This window comes from Apis florea, unplaced genomic scaffold, assembly GCF_048593485.1.
Source record: "Apis florea isolate Af1SG1 unplaced genomic scaffold, ASM4859348v1 contig_3803_pilon, whole genome shotgun sequence".
NCBI classification, from domain to species: domain Eukaryota; kingdom Metazoa; phylum Arthropoda; class Insecta; order Hymenoptera; family Apidae; genus Apis; species Apis florea.
In genome coordinates this window covers 18151-40509 of record NW_028256864.1, presented here as the reverse complement: position 1 = coordinate 40509, position 22359 = coordinate 18151, and the positions used below count along the sequence as shown (strand labels likewise).

At 23.8% G+C, this 22359-nt stretch overlaps 4 protein-coding genes across 13 annotated transcripts; 2 read left to right on the top strand and 2 right to left on the bottom strand.

Annotated features, from left to right (window-relative positions):
• The first annotated feature begins 789 nt into the window (after positions 1-789).
• Positions 790-5056, top strand: LOC100864328 (sodium/potassium/calcium exchanger 3). The gene is made up of 9 exons (XM_003697963.4): positions 790-1132; positions 1866-2096; positions 2225-2412; positions 2540-2687; positions 3048-3149; positions 3243-3296; positions 3392-3601; positions 3796-3897; positions 4369-5056. The coding sequence occupies exons 1-9, from the start codon at positions 991-993 to the stop codon at positions 4701-4703; spliced, it is 1512 nt and encodes a 503-aa protein (XP_003698011.2). The 5' UTR covers positions 790-990; the 3' UTR covers positions 4704-5056.
• An 8-nt stretch (positions 5057-5064) lies between these two features.
• LOC100866709 (peptidyl-prolyl cis-trans isomerase) lies at positions 5065-6222 on the bottom strand. Its single transcript, XM_012492661.3, has one exon. The coding sequence runs from the start codon at positions 5951-5953 to the stop codon at positions 5459-5461; it is 495 nt and encodes a 164-aa protein (XP_012348115.2). The 5' UTR covers positions 5954-6222; the 3' UTR covers positions 5065-5458.
• A 632-nt stretch (positions 6223-6854) lies between these two features.
• Positions 6855-9245, top strand: LOC100866863 (cdc42 homolog). 6 transcript variants are annotated; one of them, XM_086916740.1, is made up of 5 exons: positions 6855-6983; positions 7543-7744; positions 8084-8193; positions 8260-8457; positions 8561-9245. In XM_086916740.1, exons 2-5 carry the CDS (start codon positions 7567-7569, stop codon positions 8564-8566), a joined length of 492 nt encoding a protein of 163 aa, XP_086772866.1. In that variant the 5' UTR covers positions 6855-6983; positions 7543-7566; the 3' UTR covers positions 8567-9245. The 6 variants fall into 6 exon arrangements, with proteins under 6 accessions (XP_086772866.1, XP_031775339.2, XP_086772864.1 ...); XM_031919479.2 differs by having other exon boundaries at positions 6933-6983; positions 8557-9245; XM_086916738.1 differs by having other exon boundaries at positions 6944-7030; positions 8557-9245.
• A 995-nt stretch (positions 9246-10240) lies between these two features.
• Positions 10241-20343, bottom strand: LOC100864210 (uncharacterized). 5 transcript variants are annotated; one of them, XM_086916735.1, is made up of 4 exons: positions 20197-20343; positions 17727-19995; positions 15488-15607; positions 10241-15386 (listed from the first exon to the last, which is right to left on the bottom strand). In XM_086916735.1, the coding sequence occupies exons 2-4, from the start codon at positions 18760-18762 to the stop codon at positions 11395-11397; spliced, it is 5148 nt and encodes a 1715-aa protein (XP_086772861.1). In that variant the 5' UTR covers positions 18763-19995; positions 20197-20343; the 3' UTR covers positions 10241-11394. The 5 variants fall into 5 exon arrangements, with proteins under 5 accessions (XP_086772861.1, XP_086772863.1, XP_086772860.1 ...); XM_086916737.1 differs by having other exon boundaries at positions 10241-14861; positions 15030-15386; positions 17727-20337; XM_086916734.1 differs by having other exon boundaries at positions 17727-18975; positions 19569-20337.
• Between the last annotated feature and the right edge of the window lie 2016 nt (positions 20344-22359).

Here is a 22359-nt window from a genome sequence, read left to right as displayed (position 1 = left end):
AAATGCGAAATTGTCATTACACTAATCGTCGTTATAGCTTCCTTGAAAATTGAACGTCGTATCGTATATGTTATATTCTATTCCGACACAATCAACTATTTTGCTTTACTTAATTTTTTCAATTTTCTTTTCAATTATTTTAACAGCCATCAATTTCTTTTTATTTGGTTATTTTCAAAGAAACATATAATGATATAATAAATAATATTTACAAATGTTATCATAAGATATATAACGTGATAAATAAAGGAAATAATAAATTATAGAAATAGAAAAAAAAATTACAAATTAATTTATAATTGAAAGAAATAACTATGTTGTGAAATAAATAATTTAAAAAAATAATAGATATTATTATTTTTATATATAATTATTATTTCTATATATAAAATAAAATTAATAATGAAAAATTATAAATAAATTTGTTATATTATATTAATTATAATTTGATTTAAAATTATATAGTTTAATCGAAGGAAATATGTGTGCATGCATATGTGTGTGTGAAAGAAAAAGAGAAAAAGAAGAGAAAGAAATAATTCTTGTTCCATTTTTCAAAGATGGAATATTATTTTAATATTGAAATATATATAAGTAAAGTAAATGTAGTTTTACTTTTGCATATAATAATTATATATTATAAAATAAATGATAATGAAAATAATATATATAAAGTTTATAATATTAAAATAGAATAGACATAATCAATATATTATGAATAAATAGATATTTAATTAATAGATAATTAGAGATTTCCAATAAAAGGAACATTCCTATTGTTGGATTATCAGTAAAGGGATGTCTTTATAAGCTCTATATAATATCTTATCTGTGTAAAGTTGAAACCGATAATGCTAGTAAACGAAAAACATCGATGCGATTTGACTTAGCGAATCAAAATTAGTATCATACGGAACGGCAAATCACATCTTTGACTCGATCACTAAAGGAAAATTTTTCTAATTAATTAATTAAAAAAACGATTTTAAAATGGTAAAAAAACACAGACAAATGATAGGTTACAAAATATATTACATGATTATTATTCCTACAATGTATTTGATTTTCATAAATATTTTATCAATATTTTTTCTAAATAATACAACAAGTGCGAGTAATCCTACGGATATACGTAAGTTTTGTTTTCTTAATTTCTCATCTTTTTAATTTTTTTCCTTTTTTCCCTTCTTTTATATGTTTTATATATAGGAAATATATTATATCATTTGTCATTGCATTTGTTACTTTAATTAAATTTCTCCCGCATTGCTATAACGATTAGCTATCCTCTTACAAAGTAAATGAACGTCTAATAACAAAGATAGGTAATAAAGAGCAATTATGTAGACATTCAATGATTACAATGTGTGCATGTATATATATGGATTCATGCGGTTACGTTACACGAAAAAGATGGAGGTGATATAGAGATACTAAAATTCAGAATGAATCATTACGTAATATGTTCATATATATATATAAAGTAAATATTATGTACTATATTATATATAATATTTATATATAATATATATTATGTGTGTGTGTGTGTGTGTGTGTGTGTGTGTGTGTGTGTGTGTGTGTGTGTATCATAAAATAGATGATACTAATACAATAATATATAAATAATATATCTTGTAGAATTTTTAGAGAAATTTATATATTATTTAATCAAAAGATAATATGATTTAAACATTCTATTCAAATATTTCATTTGTTCTTTTATTTTTATTTAAATATATTCTATTTGTATCAAAAAGTATCATTATATTTTTTTTTAAATAATTTACATTCCATTATTATAAATTTAAATCATATTATATATTATTTATTATTGTAGAAAGATATATATACTATTTTTTTTTAAGAATTTCGAAAATTATTACAAATTGGATTAACTACTATTGAATCTGGAAAAAACAGAACAGATAATTGTACTCCTCCAGCGATCAAAGAATTTCCATCTGATGGCCTTACCAGAGAACAAAGACAATTGGGATTTATATTGATACATTTTATAATAGCAATTTATATGTTTCTGTTACTTGCTATTGTTTGTGATGACTTTTTTGTGCCATCAATTAAAAAAATTTGTGATAGTAAGTTATACATAATTTTCATTAAAAAAAAAAGAAAAAATGAAATTTTTTTAATTTTAATTCTCAAAATAGAAGAAAAATTATAAAAGAAATATTTTTAAAATCATTATATATATTTGATTTTTTAGAGATTAACGTTTCAGAAGATGTCGCAGGAGCGACAATTATGGCAACAGCTAGTTCTAGTCCAGAATTATTCATTAATATTGTAGGTACTTTTATTACAGAGGGAGATTTAGGTGTTGGTACGATTGTTGGTTCTGCGGTTTTCAATATATTAGCGGTACCTGCATGTTGTGGTTTATTTGCAAATCAGGTACAATTCTTTTTTATTTATTAATAAATAAAATGCTATTAATTATATATGAAAAATTATATAAAAAAAATATATATATAAGGAATGAAAAAAATAAAAGGAACAATTAAAGTAAATTTCTTTATAGATATTGAATTTAGAAGCATGGCCTGTAACGCGAGATACTATTGCATATGCAATCACTGTTCTTTTATTAATTTTGACTTTACAAGATGGTCGTATTGAATGGTACGAAGCATTGATTCTTGTTCTCTCATATTTTTTATATATTTTAGGTAAGTTTATGATATATATTATTAAATTGATCCTCTATCACTATATTATTTTTTATTATTTTTTTTATCAATAAGTAAAAGTAGTAGAAGAATGTGCTTAAAATTCAAATAGTTTTAAGATTCTAATATCGAATGATATAAACTTTTTTCTAAAATATATAATATATATAATTTAATATAATAATTTAATTTAAAGAAAACATTTATATATGTATTATATGTATATATATTATATATTATAAAAAAAATATATATTATATTCTATTATTATTATATTTAATATTATATATATTTATAAATATTTTTGCGTAGATTATTTATTTTTCTAGCTCTATTATATGTGAATTTTTATCGTTTCAGTAATGTGTTTCGATCGTAATATACATCAATTTATTCGATATGCAACAAGAACAAAAAAAAAGTATAAGAATCTTTCTGAAAAAACTCCTTTATTTTCTAATGGTATTATTTACATTGATTAATTTTTTACTCAATTCTATAAATTATATGTAATTGATTTTTGTTTATAAAAATATTATTCATTTATTCTTTCAGATATTAAAAATACAGATATTAATTTATTAGAATCGAGTGAAGAAGATGAATCGCGTAAGTAATATGGATTATATGAAAAACATATAGTGTAGTATACATAGTATACATATAATTATAAAATACAGTAAGATATTGTTTTTGTTTTCTAGTTGAAATTGTAAATATGACGAATTGGCCAAAATCGAAATGTGAACGAATTTGGTGGTTGATTACTTGGCCTATAAATTTTGTGCTTCTTATTACGATTCCCGATTGCAGAAGAAGCACATTAAAATCTTGGTATCCCCTTACTTTTATTATGTGCATAATATGGATAGCATCTACTTCATACATAGTTGGATGGGTCATTACTGTAATTGGTATGCATAATAATTTTTATTAAACAATTTCATCTATTTAATTGGTAGATTTTATTTATAATAAATATTTATAATTAGTTATAAAAAATATAATAATATGAGTTATATAATATAAACATGTATAATAAATGCACAAATACAATATAACAAATATATAATTAAATGATATTATGTGATAATAAATATTATTTTAGGCGATACATTTAGAATTCCCGATTCTATAATGGGATTAACTTTTCTTGCGGCAGGAATGAGTGTACCGGAGGCTGTGTCGAGTGTTATTGTTGCGAATCAAGGTAATTTAATTTTTTTTACGTGTTGACTTTTTGATATAGTATTAATATGAGACATTGATTAAAATCAATTTCTATTTGAACAAACTATTTTTATTCGGAAACAATTGATGATCTTTCATTATCATTTATTATAATCATTAAATCGATCAAAAAATAGTAACTATCGAATAAAAATCGTGATAATACTAATATGCCAAGTTACGATAATACATCAAACGATATTTAGGATCTGGTCAAATTTGTTTCATTTTTTCATACATAGATAACTAATATTATTTGTATAATATTATTGTATTTGTAATATGTTAACACTTTTATACATGTATATTTATAATTAAAGTAAAATTTCATGATATTTCTAATTAATAATTTTTTTTTTTATTCTAATTTCTATTTTATTTTTCAATATTTTTGAATCAAAATGTATCTTTTATAAATTTAGTAATTGACATATAATTCTTTTAATTTTAGGACATGGAGCTATGGGCATCAGTAATTCAATTGGTTCGAATGTGTTCGACGTGTTACTTTGTCTTGGATTACCTTGGTTTTTAAAAGCAGCACTTTTTTCGAAAGAACCTGGCAATTATTATGTAACGATTAATTCTCAAGGACTAATATATAGCTCCATATCGTTATTTTCTACTCTTACCGTTCTTTATTTATCTCTTTTAGTTGGCAAATTTAAATTAACACGATCCGTTGGAATAATTTGTCTTACTATGTATATGATTTTCTTAATATTCGCTTCTATCTTGGAACTTAATATATTCTTCATGGTTAATTTACCTATATGTATTGATTGATACTTTAACAATTTATGACTTGTTATATTGTTATTAGATTTTAATATAAAGATAGAATTCTTTTCTTTAATTCTTTTGTTATTTGCTGATGCACTTATCGCATATTTGAATTGTTCAATTATGAATTTAATATCAATTCTATGATGAATGTGCTATACTCATTGCAAATAATTTTTTTTCTTTTACAATATATTATTCTATATATATAGTTGTATGAATGTATGTAAGTATTTGTGTGTGTGCGCGCGTGTGTGTGTGTGTGAATATCAATGAATTTAAATATATTTGTAAAATTTGAGAATTGAATCTATGTATATTTTTTGAAATATATATATATATATAAAATTGATAAACTTAATAATTCATTTACATTGTTTTTACATTTTATTAAAATATGAAAGAAAGTACATTTATTTTTATAGTCTTTCTATTTTTTATATTCTTTTATTTTCCAATTATTTGCATATTAGTTAGTTATTATTAATGTACTTTATTATGAAGTAAGTTCTAATGCAAATATGAGAATGAAAGAATATGTCAGAAAATAAGATATATATTTTCAATCACTTTTACATATAAAACAAATTATTCTATTTGTTGTTGCTTGTTCTATATTATGTTCATTTTATAAAAATTAATGGACATATTTTAATAAAAAAATATATATATATATATATATATATATATATATATATATACACATATATTATGTATATATGTATACAATATATTATAAATAATCAAGCTAAAATATTTTAGAGTTGACCACAATTGGTAATCATAATTTTTTGATAAGTTTTTCCAGTTTGAGAACCATAACTTTCAATTTTTTTTACTATACCCATACCATCCACTACAGAACCAAAAACTACATGTTTATTATCCAACCAAGTAGTCTTTACAGTAGTTAAAAAAAATTGTGAACCATTGGTATTAGGTCCAGAATTTGCCATGGACAATATGCCAGGACCAATGTGTTTTAATTCAAAATTTTCATCTTCAAATTTTTCTCCATAAATTGATTTTCCTCCTGTGCCATTATGATTAGTAAAGTCTCCACCTTGACACATAAATTTAGGAATTACTCGGTGGAAGATACTTCCTTTATATCCAAAACCTTTTTCTCCCGTACAAAGAGCCCGAAAATTTTCTGCTGTTTTTGGAACTATATCTGTTCGTAATTCCATTATGATACGACCTAATGATTTATCATCAGCTGATATATCAAAATATACACGAGGTAATCCCATATTTGCAAAAATCACTTTAATTTCACTTTAGTATTCACGAATAAAAGATAATGAACAATATTAAATATACATATGTTTCTTTAATTAAATTTATATGTAATATTAAATTTCTAAATTTTTTTATTCTATGCTTATGTTATTAAAGATGCATAAAAGATAACTCAACTTAATAAAATTATTGAACAAAAATAATTAGGTTACTTCATTCCATTTAAAAAAGTATAAGAATAAAATATAATCGATACGCCATCTATATTATTATGCTATATCAAATTAAACATGAACTATTTGTATTTATGATATGTAACTAAGTTAATATATTTATTTATATATATATGTATATATTACATATTATTTCGAGATTATATTATCTATCTATCTATCTATCTATCTATCTATCTATCTATATATATATATATAGACTCTATATCTTCGAAATATTGAAATATTGAATCATTGATTGTTGACTTTTCATTGAAAAATTAAAAATTTTTGAATAGAATATGTTATCAATATCCAGTAACTTATTTTAATTAATTTTAATTTTATTTTTTGATTAATTTTAATCAAATTTCATACATTATCTATATATAATGCATAAAATGATTTAATTTATATATATTATATATTGTACATATTATATTTTAATATTTAATGCAAATATATATAAGAAATTAATATTAAAAACAGATTTTGAATAATAAAAATATTTTATAAATTTATGACCATAATATATAAATTATATTTTTTAAATATTTTATATTATTCTTTATTTATTTTTTTAATTTGAATAAAATAAATTAATAAATAGAATTATTTTTAATATCTTATCATAATAAATTATATAGAATCGATGAAAATCAAAAATAATTTATTATTAATGCAAAAATTATTTATTCTTAGTAGGATAAAATATCCTAGATGGCGGTTGACTCTATATCTTCGAAATAATGAATCGTTGATCGTTGACTTTCTATATTTGTTTGAAAAATTTGTGACAGTAAAGTGTGTTGTCGACGCCCAGTTACTTGTGAGTGTTTTAGTCAAATTTCGTGTATATTTTCTCTTTTTTTAAATGTAATTTATATTTTAATATGGATTAAATCGTGAAACATGTCACTGAATATATTTGATCATACATTTGAATAATAATTTATCGAAATAAAAGTCGATAGATTTGATAAAATACCAAAAATGGCGATCTGAAAAACAATTATTTCATCACAGATCTATCTTTGTAATTATGTTGAAAATTGAAAATTGACGATCGTTATTCTTTTCATTTGTTGTATAAATATTTTTTTTTATTTGTGTGGCAAATGTACCCTTTGGAATTCAAAATATATTTTCACTTATTTAATAAAATATACGTTGAAGAACATAATTGGACATGACGGGATATAATGAGACATGATAAAAAATGATAAAATTTAATTATATTGAATTAAATCAAATATTATAAAACATAACTTTATATTGTTAATTGATTTAATATTTTTAATTGATTATTAATATTTATATAAGAAAGTTTCTTATGTATAAAATACATGTATATGTTTAGTAACATGTTATACTTTTTTTTTGCACAGGAATATTTTAAGAAAATAGAAAAAATGCAAACTATTAAATGCGTTGTAGTTGGAGATGGTGCAGTAGGTAAAACATGTTTGTTGATTTCATATACTACCAATAAGTTTCCATCCGAATATGTTCCAACAGTATTCGACAATTATGCTGTAACTGTTATGATTGGTGGTGAACCATATACTTTAGGATTATTTGATACAGCTGGTAAGTATCATATATTTATTAAATTTATAATTTATTAGACTAGAAAAAAAAAGTCATTTATAAAAATAAATATACATATTGATAGATACTGTTAAAAATAAAATCATATAAAATTTATTTTATTGAATGAAATAATTTCTTTTTAATCAGAATTTACATTTCTCTATTTATTCCTTTAGAAGATTTTATTAATTATTGAGAGAGTCTTGAATAATCTTAAATATATGTTTATTATATAATCATTTATTATATTTACATATTTTATGGTCTTTATATTATATTATCTTGATTTTTATATATATATATATATTATATTAAACATTAATAATTCATTTAAAGGTCAGGAAGATTATGACCGATTACGTCCTTTGAGTTATCCTCAAACTGACGTATTTCTTGTTTGTTTTTCGGTTGTATCTCCATCATCTTTTGAAAATGTTAAGGAAAAAGTATGTATATATATTTATTAACTCTATTTACAAAAATGATTTTTTAACTCAAAAATTTTTTATCAGTGGGTTCCAGAAATAACTCATCATTGCCAAAAGACTCCATTTTTGCTAGTTGGTACTCAGATTGATTTGAGAGATGATGCAGCAACTATTGAAAAACTTGCAAAAAATAAACAAAAGCCTATATCGGCTGAACAAGGTGAAAAACTCGCCAAGGAACTTAAAGCAGTAAAATATGTGGAATGTAGTGCTCTTACACAAGTATGGTTCTGTTTGTGATCTCGAAAAATACTATATTCTTTATAGTTATTTTTTAAATGTTTCTTTAACATGAGTAATATTGTTTTTTTATTTTTTTAGAAAGGTTTAAAAAACGTATTTGACGAAGCAATTCTAGCAGCATTAGAACCTCCAGAACCAGTTAGGAGAAGACGATGTATTGTTTTGTAGAAAGCTTTTAACATCGTTTTTAAAATCTATTAGCGCTGTTCGAACAATGACTGTGTGAGTTTGTCATACGGTGCATACGAAAATACTTCGACTAACGATAGTTCGTCTAATTATTGGTACGATCTATCTTTCGTTTTCATCTCATTCGATTCGCAAAAACAAAAAATAAAAACAAGCATTTTATATATAAAAGATATGCACACATTATATACACGTACATTACGTGTTTACATGTGCACGTGTACATATATGCATATGTATAAATCTATCAATACAAAATATATATATATGCTCGCATGCGTGCTTTCACACTTATGCATACATACATTTATCCGTTTGTGAAGATACTCATGGAAGAAATATGATCGATGATTGATTTCTGTTTAATCAATCTAAAGCAGCGAGCGAACATTGATGCTTTTTGGCTATAACGCGAAAGAAAAATTGTAATAATCGTCAACTGTGAACATCTATACAAATTTCGTATCAAAAATACTTGTAAAACATTCTTCTATTTAATATGTAAGACGTTTTTATTGATAAATTAGTAGTGTGAATTTTTTAATAAATCAGTTTAAAAAAAAAGACTAAAATAGAAATGTGTGTACATTTTTTATAAATTTTTGTCTTTTATTGTTACATTGTTTTTAAATTATATTATTTTTGTTGCATTTAAAAAATTAAATAAAATAGAATTTTTTATAAACTTTATAAATAAATTTTACAAATGATAGCAATGTAAATAATCTTTTTTTATAAAAAAAATCAAATGATAAAAATATTAAAAAATCTTACATCATTTTCTCGATATTATGCGTTTTAGTTTATAAATGAAAAAGAATTTTTTATTTTAAAATCAATTTCATTTTTCAATTTTTTGTTTCAAAAATAGGAAATACAGGTAAGTTATCAATAAACATAGTGAATAATGTTCATTTTTTATAATATTTATATATATTATATTTAAACTGAGAAAATTTGAATTTTTCATTTAATAATAATATAAAAAAAATAATATAAAAAAAATTTTCACATTTTATTTATTTTTTAAATGATTAGAGTTTTAAGATAAGTATATTCCTTTTAATTTAATTACAATATTTAATAAGTATTTTTTGATTTTTTTAGAATAATAAAACTTCAAACTTCAATATGGTTAAATATTTATTTACATGAATTTTTTCATGATAATATGGAGTAATTAAGTAAATTATAATATATGTAAAATTTATTTCTAAGACTTGTGTGTATCATAAAAGTTTAGTATTTAACTTTAGATTAAAATTTATTGCATTCAAATTCGAATATTATTTTATTTTCTATTATATTATATTGATACTTTATTTTTAGATTATTTATGATTATATTTTATGATTTATTACATTGATACGTGTATATCTAAATGATTTATGCTAAAATTTGTTCTTGACAAAAGTCTACTAAATTTTATAAAACAAGATATATTTTTTTATACTTTACTTTCAATAATTCATGAAAAATATTACAAAAAAATATGGTGTTACACATATATCGTAAATACTTACATTTTTTTTGAATTTTATAAATAGTATATATGAAATGTTTTACACGAAAATATTGTTTTAATAATTATTCATTTTTTATTTTATGTTTAAACATTGTATTTTTATTATAATACAAAGAATATGAAATACATAAATTAGTTCTAAAAGCAAAATGCTACTTATTATTTTTATTATTATTTATTATTTTTAATAATGATTAATTCTGTGATTTTTTTTTCTCTAAATAAATTAATGATCTGCAAATCATAGAAATTGATATTTAAAAATATTTTATAAAGTTAAATTGATATCGTTCATGAAATTTGTGGTCATCTGAAGTTTCTATCATCTAATCATATAATAATAATACATATAATACTGATATTTTTGAACAAAAAAACAAAGCAATGTAATATTGCATTTTATATATATTATATACATATTATATACATACACACACTATATATATATGTTATATATATACATATACACATATATATATAATACACGCACGCACACACACACATACGTATATATTGACGTTAACTTAAATCTAATGTTTTTATTTTTACATGTTTCACATCTTTCTTTCTTTTTTTTTTTTTAACTATAAAATTTTTAATTTATTTATTTCTCAATTCCACTGCAAAAATTAATTTCAATCTATTGAAAATAATTTGTATCAGCTGTACTTACATCTGCACATCAAAATTGTGAAGACATCCTTTGGTTTATTTGATATCCCTGTAAGTATATCATCGTGACTAGAATCCATTATAATGTATTTAGAATCTTGCCATATGATAAGTGGCAAACAATTTTTTAAAATTATACAGATTTTGAGTGCATTTTTTCTCTATAATTTATTCTATAATTAATTAATTCGATTCGATTCGTATTCAATTCGAAAAAGGGCAGTTTATCTATTTGCGTGTCTTAATAAAAATGCAAATATTTTTATCATCGCTTATTGTTGTTTTATATGAACAAAAATGGATGAATTCGTTCCCTTTGCTTAAGAGAAATAAGTAGTAAACCTCTATTTTGATATTTATTTATATGTTTTAAGTATGTGTAATAAGAATAATAAATTCATTATTATTTGAAATATTCAAATAATGATTGCATTATATGATTCTTTGTATTGTGACTTATGGTTTATGTGTATATATATATTGTGTATATATATATACGTAAACACATACACTTAACGATTTGTATGAATTTAAACGTTCATGGCATAATATATAGAATTTTGCGCATGAGTTGGTAAAGCTTGAACACCAGTGGAATTATGTGTGACATAAGAATTTGTTGTAAGTAAAATTCCGGATTGCGAAACATCGTGGGATGGTACATTAGCTGCTCCTTCAGGAACTCCACGTTCTATTGTTGTATAATTGTTAATTATTTGTTGTTGTTGTAGTTTCGAAGGTGAACAAGGAATTTGTAACGAAGAAGATGATGAACAAGATGAGGAGGAAGATGACGAAGAGGAAGAAAAGGAACAAGTTGAAGAAGAAGAGGAAGAGGAAGAAGAAAAAGAAGAAGCAGATGATGACGTTAAAGATGACGATGATGTCAACGAAGAAGATAAGGTATAGATAGTTGAGGAAGAAGAAACAGTGATAGTGGATGGTGCAGAAGTTACGAGATTGTTAGAAACAGAATGAATAATCCCTGTATGATTTGGAAAAACGAAGTTCGAGGTTTGTTGAGATATTTGTTGAGGTGTAACTATTGGTAGAGAACAGAAAGTGGATTGTAGAGAAGATGATGATAAATACGAAGATGATAATGCAGGAGAAAACGAAGTGGAATTAGTAGGAGCTGAAATAGAATCACACAAAAATGTTTGAGTTGATTGAAAATCAGAGGAAGGTGTGAGAACGGTACGTCCTAAATGTAGTTGATAAAATCGATAAGAACCTTCGGATGTTGCTATTCCGTCACCATTAAAGGAAGCACATCTCGATGGCGCTATTACGGTATAGGAGGATGAAGAAGAAGATGTTACGGATATGGTGGATGGTAAACGATAAAAGGTTGGTTGGTGATTGTGGCGATGATATGAATGATGTTGTTGTTGCTTGTGATGATGAAATTGCAACGAATGATTCGCAGTATGAGGAACTGAAGAAAAAGCAACTCCGGAAATTCGAAAATCATCTGGTTGCTGACGATGATGCAAATGGAGATGCAAAGTTTGTTGCGTAGGTTGTAATGTAATTGAATTAGACGATGTGAGCCGAGAATCTAAAAGAGAAGATCCCGAGAAATGATTACTGAATGAACCAGAAGAAGGAAGTGGCGAAATATGATCAAGATTTTGAGAAATATTTGTTATTGGTGATACTGAACGATGGAAATATTTCAATTGCTGCGTTGTTGATAATGATGGTTGTGTTTGCGTTTGTGTTTGCAATCGATGATCATTTTTGTTAGATCGAGGATATGGATATCTTTCAATATGATTCGCGTAACTAGGAGAAGGATGAGATGGCAAAATGCGTTGAATATTTTGATAAGTTGGATCGGATATACCATTATACGGAACAAAATACATGGTTCGATAACACTTGCCATTAGTAGGAATTCCTTTATACGTAGTTGTAGGCACTATGTTACATCGATAATTAGAAGGAGTTGCAATGGATTCTTTTCGTCGAATTTTTCCAGAGAATCCATTTGTATTTTTATCTTCATTGATACCAGCAATAGCATTATTGCCATCAATCTCCTCAGCTCCGGTTGCAACACCTCGTGTTGATCGTGTATTTGTAATATTTAATGGCTCTTGAAAATACTGTTGACTATTTCTCGAATCTTGATAAAAACGAAAGTTATTATCGTTCGCTGGTAATCGAGAATATTGTTGTATAAAAACATCGTCTGTATACTGTTCGCAATCCAAAGAATTTTGAGCAGTAACATTAGTATTCTCTACAATAGTTTGATAGATATCATCAATTTGTTTTTGCATTGTATTTATTCTATTAATTGTGTTCGCATCTTGTTCATCAGCAACTAAAGTATCGACAAATGTGTTTGATGTAGAACCATTTATTGTTTCATCATATAACGCGATTCGGCTATCAAGTTTAATACAATTATCTTCGTAATATGTCGGTAGCGAAGAATGAAAATTTGTTTTAAGAACATTTGTGTTATCATTTTCCAGACTTCCACATTGATGAAATTTTTCTTCGATATTATTATCTTGCTGTTGTCGTTTGATGCCGGTTACTGATGGTCTACGGTTAAATCCGTAATCATTTAATTCATCATCGTCATCGTCATCATTGTCATCATTATCGTTCTCAATATCATTATTCCTACTAATATTATTGCCGTTACTGTAATGGCGATTAATAATGCATTGCATTTCATTAATTACAGTACGATTTTTGTTTCCATTGTTTTCATGTTCATTAATATTCTCGTTGTAAGTAAATCCAACTTGCTGACTATCACTTTCATTTCTTTCATCAACAATTTTATTGATTTTATCTTCAGTGTTATAACCAATAATATTATTCATTATTGGATGGTATTGATTTTCGACTTCATTATAACGTCGTTTTAGTTTTTCAGTTCTAAATTTGTCTTGTTCTATAAATGCCAATAATTCATCTGTTGTACTATCTCCTACATCTGGTTTGTTGATATTTGTTGGTGTTCCTTTAGTAATGTCTGGTTCTACATTATTTCGATCTTCTTCACAAAATACTGTTTTGATATCTTCTAGATTGTAAGGTGAAAAAGTATTATAAGTATTATAAACTGTAGAACTACGATTTTCCATTCTAGAATTATATTGATAGTAATCTTCTTGAGTATCTGAATTATTAACAGTTACGCATGACAATGGGGCAAGACTGGCTAAAAATTGTTTACGAACATCAGAATTATTCGTTTTCAAAGAATTTTTTGATTGTTGATTATCTTTAGCGATATTGTTTTTTCCATTATTACCAAGACCTAGATCAGGTAAATTTGAAGGAATATTTTTTTTATGTGCAAACAAATCAGTTAATTTTTTATATGTCGAATGATTGTGTATGTTATCTAGAATTGGGCTATTACCAGCTGAAGAAGTTTGTTTATAATAATTGGAACTCGCAATAGTTGTTGTCATAGCTGTTGTCGTCGCCGTGGTCATTACAAATGAAGAATTTGATATTAATATTGTTGTCATTGCTGTTGTAGTTATCGTGGTGGTAGTCATTGTTGTTAAATCAGGCAATGCATTGAGTTTCGTAGCGACTGGTATCGGTGCCGATAATGTTGTTACTGTTGACATTTCATTAATGCCTGCTGTATTACGAATAAGTGTTTCCGTTGATAACAATTTATTTTGTTTGTGTTCTGATAATGGAGCATGTGTCGAAGCAAAACATTCAGCATCGATTTCAGTATTCGATGAATCTATGACATCTTTAATAGAATTTTGATAAATATCATCTTCTTCTTGATCCACGCAAGTAAGTTGACGTATTCGTTCCTCTAATGATAAATTCTTGGAAGGAATTTTCTTTCGAGAATTTGTACGATATTTATCAAGAAAACTTCTTCGAAGAGTATTTCTCTCGATCGTTCTTTTAATTGGATTCGTTGTCTCTTCATGGAGAAATACAGTTTGATTTTCAGAAATTTTCGATTTTTTCGTTGCACCATAAAAACGTGAATTATCTGTAGTAACGAGAAATGTCGGGTTATCTTGAGGATCATCAAGAGCATGCGTCGAAGAAATCATTTTTCCAAAAGGGACTGGTGGCGGCGAAACAAATTTTGGATTAGGAAATAATTGTCTAACTGCCGAATTTGGTTTAAGACTATTACCCATTAAAGAAGAGTTACCTAGTTTAAAAATAAGGGAAAACTCTTTTATATCAGATGGAGTTTGATTTATCGCAAACTGGTTTTCATTGTCATTTTCAATATCGTTTATCATTACTGGTTGCGTATTATGATCATTGGTAACATTGTGACAATGAATTTCTTTATTATATCCGATACAATCAATAGAATTATTTTCACTGATTGTGCTATGATTATTTGTTATATTATGGGAAGTAACATTTTCTTCGGAAACATTTTTTCGATTAACTTTCTTTCCATTTTGCAAATCAATATCTTCACTGATTTCACGTACAATACGGTGTTCGGTAACAGTTGTCATAGTTATAGTCTCCACGAGATATCGATGATGAGATTCTATAAAAGAAATAAAATTTACTTATATTGTTTCTTACGAAGAATTAATTTTATATTTTTTGTATAAACAAAAAAAAGAATTAAGAAAAATATAATTATACCATTAGAAGTGGGTTTTTGTTCGTCCGTTTTTTGTATATGTTCATTATTATTTTCTGTTATTTTATGATTGCATCTCTTTTCCATTATTTTATGATTAGATTCTCCATCAATTTCCGGGTCTGTAAAATCATATTATATCATTTAATTAATTTTAGTATATACAAGTATAAGAAATATATATAAAATATATGCGAATATATTTAACGCAAAGAAAGATATCAAATATTTTATAGAAAACTGATTTTATAATATATATATATTATTTTATATAATATGATTAAAATCAGTTTTCTACAAAATTCAAATATTCATCCTTTGTAGCATGTAAACACCGGAATTATGGTACATTGTACTTCCTGTAAAAGCTAACAATTCGTGGTAAGCATTCATTAATTATGCGATCGATGTTTATACATTTATTTTATAGTTTTTTTTTCATTCTCTTTTCTTTATTTTTGGTTTTTTAAAAATGTTATTAAATTATTAAAACTATAATAATGATTATGCATATATAATTGAAAAACAATAATCGATATATTATTTAATAAATTAAGTTAATAAGTTAATTATTTATATATATTTTGCATGTAAAATGAAATATTCTTAATATTAGTTTTTGTTATATAATATTGTTATCAATATACACATGCAATTAATATAAAAAATATTTGTAAGTGCACTAGTTAATTTCAAGAATATTGTAGAACTTTGTTAATTAATAAATGTCCAGAAAATGAAGAATATAAAATATTAACAAATATTTAAGAAGGTAAAAATATATGTATAATAAATATTCGTATAGTATATTTTATTAAATATATCATATAAATATAGAAATATAAACATAAAAAAAATAAAAATTTAAAAAAGTATGTAAAAAAAATATATACAATTTTTAATTATATTTAATTAACATATAGGATTAATAAATAATGAATTGCGAAAACATTATTACATAATATGGACTAAAAAAAATTAATGAACATAGTGATCTTACCATTTCTCCATTCTCCTTATCTGTTTATAATATATAATATATATAACATATCTTGAAATAAATTTTTATCTTTTTACATGTTCAAATTAGAACATTTATATTTAACGAAATATATGACTGTACGAATATTTATTACGCATATATTTTTACTTTTTTTTAGATATTTGTTTATATTTCAACATAGATATAGCAATTTTTTTATGTGAATTATTTTATAGATTTCTAAAAAAATATATAATATTACTTGTTTATATTATAAAATAATATTTATAAAATATTACTTATTTATTGAAAATATTAAACAACAGATATAGATATTGTAATTTTTTTTGTATTATTATATAAATTATTCTATGAAGTTTTATAAATTCTATAAGTTTTATAAAATATATATATATTATTTATTTATTGATATTTTGTTAAATGAAATTTCATAATGAAATTTTTGTTAAAATTACTTACTGTATGAATACTTTTTACATAATTATTAACTATGAATTATTATTATTATTATTATTATTATAATTAATAACTATTAATAATAGGAAGAAAGTTTGAATTATACGAAATTATGTTTTTTATATAAAATATTAATATATTTATAGAATCTTTCAAAAATTGATTCTAAAGATGAAAACAAATATAAAAATTATTATATAAAAATATCGGTTAATTTATCAAATTATGTAATTAAAGTTTAATATAATAAACATTAGATGAAAATTGCTCCGTTACAATCATTCTATCACATTATCACCATCTTGTTTCATTGAATGCAAATTTAAATTGTTTGTATAATAAATAAATTTTAATTAATATTTTTGTGTAACAAATTATAAGAGTTTAGTTTGTCTAAAATCTTGCAGAAATTTTCTACGAATATATTAACATATAAATATATTGATTGTATAAATATATCAAGAAAATAGAATTGTTATAAAAACGCTGTAACTTTTTTCGAAATATATTATTTATTATTATGCATTTTATATTATACAAAGAAATGATATGAAAATGTGTGTAAATATTATCATTCTATAATATATGTATGTAATATGTTTTTCTTACTGATTCGAATGTTTTTTTCGATTTGTATTTATAGTTAATTAGAAATTATTTGGAAAATAATTCCTAATTAACGGAAAATAAAATAATATTAATAAAAAAAATTAATAAGAAAATCATTTATTAATAATAAAATGCAACGAATTGTCAGGTATTTTTATTGAGATAAAACTTACCTAGCTTTCGTTCGCAGTGAAGATAATCTAAGGATGATCGTAAACAACATTCTGCTACGTTAGAAAGTTGTCCATTAGAATAAACATCTTTGTAACCTTCTGGTGGACTTAATGTTTCTTGTTGATGTTCTTGCTTTGGAAGCAATGATGGTCTATCTACTGATGATTGTGATAATGGTGGTGGTGGAGGTGGTGGTGGAGGTGGTGGCGGTGGTGGTGGTGGTGGTGATGGTGGCGGTGGAGGTGGTGGTGGTGGTGGTGGTGGCGGTGGTAATGGTGGTGGAGGAGGTGGTGATAGCGAAGATAACGACGATGTAATTGTCAATGATGGCAATACAAATTCACCCATTCGTTTATGATTCTCGATATCCTTTTGTTCATTAATCCGTTTATTTTTATCCCATATATTCCGCGACTTTGCTATTTTTCTTCCTTTTCTTTCATCTTCTTCTATATCAAATTTTCTCTCTTCAGTTTCTGTACTTTTTCGTATTTCGATTTTTTTTTGTATAACGTGCTCCTTTGTTTCTTCAATCTCTTTCATTTCTTTATTATCCATTAATTCTTCTTCTCTTTCTATTTTTTTGATCTCTTTATGTCTTTCTATTTCTATTTCATATTCTTCATTATCTTCATTTTCTAGATGCAATTCTACACATTCGAATTTTTTGTTACTACAACTTTCTTCTCTTAATGTATTCTCGTGTATTATTTCTTCATCTCTTTCCATATTATGGTATTGATTATTATCCGATAGATTAAAATGAAGATTCAATTCGGCTCGACATTCTTTACAATTTCCTAAACGCATTAATTCATGTTCTTGACAACAACAATCACAATCTTCTTCATAATCAGCACAACATTCTTCCTTTATTAATATTATATAATCAGCAGCGAAAAATTCATTTAATTTTTCGTTTATTACAACTCGATTTTTCTGCGATTTAGTTTTAGATTGACCAGGTTTTTTTAACAAGGACTTGAGAATTTTCGCAGGCTGTTCCGGCGGAAGTTTGCTTCCGTGCTCCTTCATTATTGTGGCTTCTTTCCTTCTATTCTCTCTGTACCTATATATTTTTTTATGTGTACAGTACTCCTTTCTCCACTTATTGTGTACATGTATAGGTTACAACGCTATACATATGGTTTTTTCCCCTACTATAATTATCAAATGTTTTCAACATTCCTTTGTAAATGAAATTCCAACTCTACTTCCAATATTTCACTCTACTTATATACTTGTATTCTGTTTGTATATATATAATTATATATACATACATATATATATATATATATATATATATATATATATATATATATATATATATATATATAATTAATCGTTTATACGATCGATTGAGCGATCCTGTTAAGTAATTATATCATCGAATAGCAATACCATTCTTTCTGATTTTTAATTTCTGTTGATTTATTAATTCGATAATACGTTACATCGATAAATAAGTAATTGTATAGTAATGAATCATATTGTAAAAAAGAAAATAATAATAATCGTAAATTAAGAATTAAAAATATATAAAATATATAAAACCGTGATGTTTCAAAACTTGTTAATTAAAATATTCATACTTGTGAAAAGTAGATATCAATTAGTTTTTTTTCAACATTGTAAACGATAAAAACAAAAACAAAAGTGAGATAAAATTATTATTTCCGTTTAAATCGATATATATTTTTTAGTGTTGTTATTGTTATTCAATATCACATATATCAGAAATTATTACTTTTAAATTAATTATAAAATTGACAAAAAGAAATACAATACTGATGAATAAACGAATAAAGAATCGAATGATTAAAATATTTGATATTCCATACCGTATTTATGCAATATACTGTATTTATGCCATAATATAACTTAAAGCTTTCTCCATGAATTTTAAAACTTTCATGTTTTCTATACACCTATTTTATTCCTTCATAACAATGATTATTTGAAATATTATCCGACACCGATCACTGTCACCAACACATCGTTATTGACACTCATCGGCAATAGAATGGTCATTAACCGTACTGCCGTAACCACTGTTGCTGTTTTCGTCACAATTGTTAATATTGCGTCGTCGCTTTCGTCATTGGCATCGTTTTCTTTCCTGAACACTCAGTATTTCATTCGTTGTGCGCAAGCGAACGCTCGTTTTAGGTATAACTCTACCGTTTATCGATCTTGGACGGCGAACGTAGGCGCACTTCTAATTGACACAACGCACTGCCATGATTATCGTGGTAACTTGTATTTTCACTATAAATATACGTACATACATGCATATTTATATATTCATATAATTTTTTATTTAGCTATGTCATATGAATGAAATATTATATCCGAAAAATATAATTAATATCAATATATTTTATTTATGAAATGAGATTTAAAAAGAAAACTATAACGAAATGAAATAATATTATTTTAACAATATAAATGAATGTTTATACACTTAACTATCCATTAAAATTAATTAGAATCCTAATTCACAATGTATCAGAAGCAAATATTATCACAATGCAACAATCCGAATAGAATGCACCATAGGTTTTCTCATTCGAAATGAACAGTGAGGCTATCATCGGAGCGTTTCAACCTCGAGAGGACACTAGCTTACAACCTTGCATCAAATAGATCATTAATGCGCAACATGATCGCGCATTGCGTCATTTATTTCAATTTATCCCGCGTAACAATCAACAGGATGATATTAAGAAAAGATCAGTTAACAAAGAATAACAAGAATTATTCAAGATCAAAATCATAAACAATATAAATTATTACATACATAATTATACAAAATTTTAATTTCAAATTATTTTGATAGTATAATTATTTTAATTGAAAAACATTTATATAGATTTGAGAATATAATATCATTATTATTATATTTTTGCTTTCTTATTTATATATAATTAAATAGGACTTTTATTTTTTATTTTATATTTATATTTTTATTTTATATGATTGATTTATCGGCCATCACTTAATTTAACTTAATTACTTTATATAACAATAGGACAATTTTTATATACTTCTAAGATAATTAATTTTAATAAATTAAAAACAATAAATTATTTAAAAAATTAATAAATTTAATAAATTATTGATATTGAATGAAAAAGTTACTAATACAAATAATAATTTAATTAAATATTAAATATTTTATAAAATTAATATTAAATTATATTAAATTAGTAATAATATTATATTATAATATAATATTATAATATAATATAATATTATAAATATTATAATATAATATAATATTATAAATATTATAATATAATATATTAATCTTTTATATTATATACATTATATGTGTATCTGTATATACATTATATTATAACATTATATTACAAATGATAAAATTAATAAATTACTCATAAAATAAAAGATTAATTAACATTTAAATATATATACTATATTATAGACTAGATATAAAAATAAACCAATCAGCTTAGATTTTTGAGAACCAAATTTGATTGCTATATCGATTTTTAATTGCTTATGAATGATAATTACATGATGAAATAGTTATTAAAGTATTAGTAAGAGTTAAATGACTTAATATATATTTGTGTGCTGTTCGGCAAATAGTCACTATTTGATGCAGAAAAACGGTTTTTAAATAAATAATTAAATTAATAATAAATAATTTCTTTAAATAAATAAATATTTGCAAAGATTTTTTTGACATATTTTAATATTTTTTTTCAATATAAGTTTTAAGTTTTCAAAATAAATATCAACTGTTTTTGCTATAATAGCCGTCATCGAATTAAGTGGAATACCCAACAAAGTAGGCATTTATAAAATGTCTCATTTACAATACAAAAATCTGATTATTCGTATAAAGTATCGAACGATGTGCCAAGCAATATCAAAAAAAATTTAAGAGCCCTATACAAAGAGCAGATCATGGCGTATATTTTCTCTCTTTTTTCCACTCACAAATAACAAAATTTCGAAAATGTATAAAAAAAAAAAGGAAAATTAGAAAGAAAAAATCTATAATTTGGAAAGAAACATTAGTTATAAGCAAAGCATCTCTAATAAATGCTAAACTTTTATAAACATTTTCGTTATTTTATTTTAGCGCTCAATTACTTTTTTTACTTTATATTTTTTATAAAATTTCTTGCATTCGTTTTCAAGAAATTAAAAATATATTTAATTTATCAAATACCATCATTATATAAATTTAAGTTACATTTAATACTATTTTACTCCTGCAAAAATTATTTTTATTATATTTTTATTTTTAAAACGATATCAAATACGGAGGACAATACAATATAAGAAGGAATAAAAAAAATAATAAATATTGTTACTTTAAGTATATACTTTATAAACGTGTTGAATATTAGGTTAAACTATAATTTAAAAGCTTCTATTAAAATCAACTTAATTCGACATTGACAATTATTATATACATATGTTAATAATATATGTTTGGATAAGCAGTATTTAATATGTTAATAATGTCTGTATATATAGTTTTCAATGTGTGATTGAAAATTTTTATTAATATTTTGGGAATCAATAAATTCTGAAAATAAAATTTTATATTTAGATTCTTCCTCACTCTTTTTCTTTCTCTAAATATGATGACAGGTC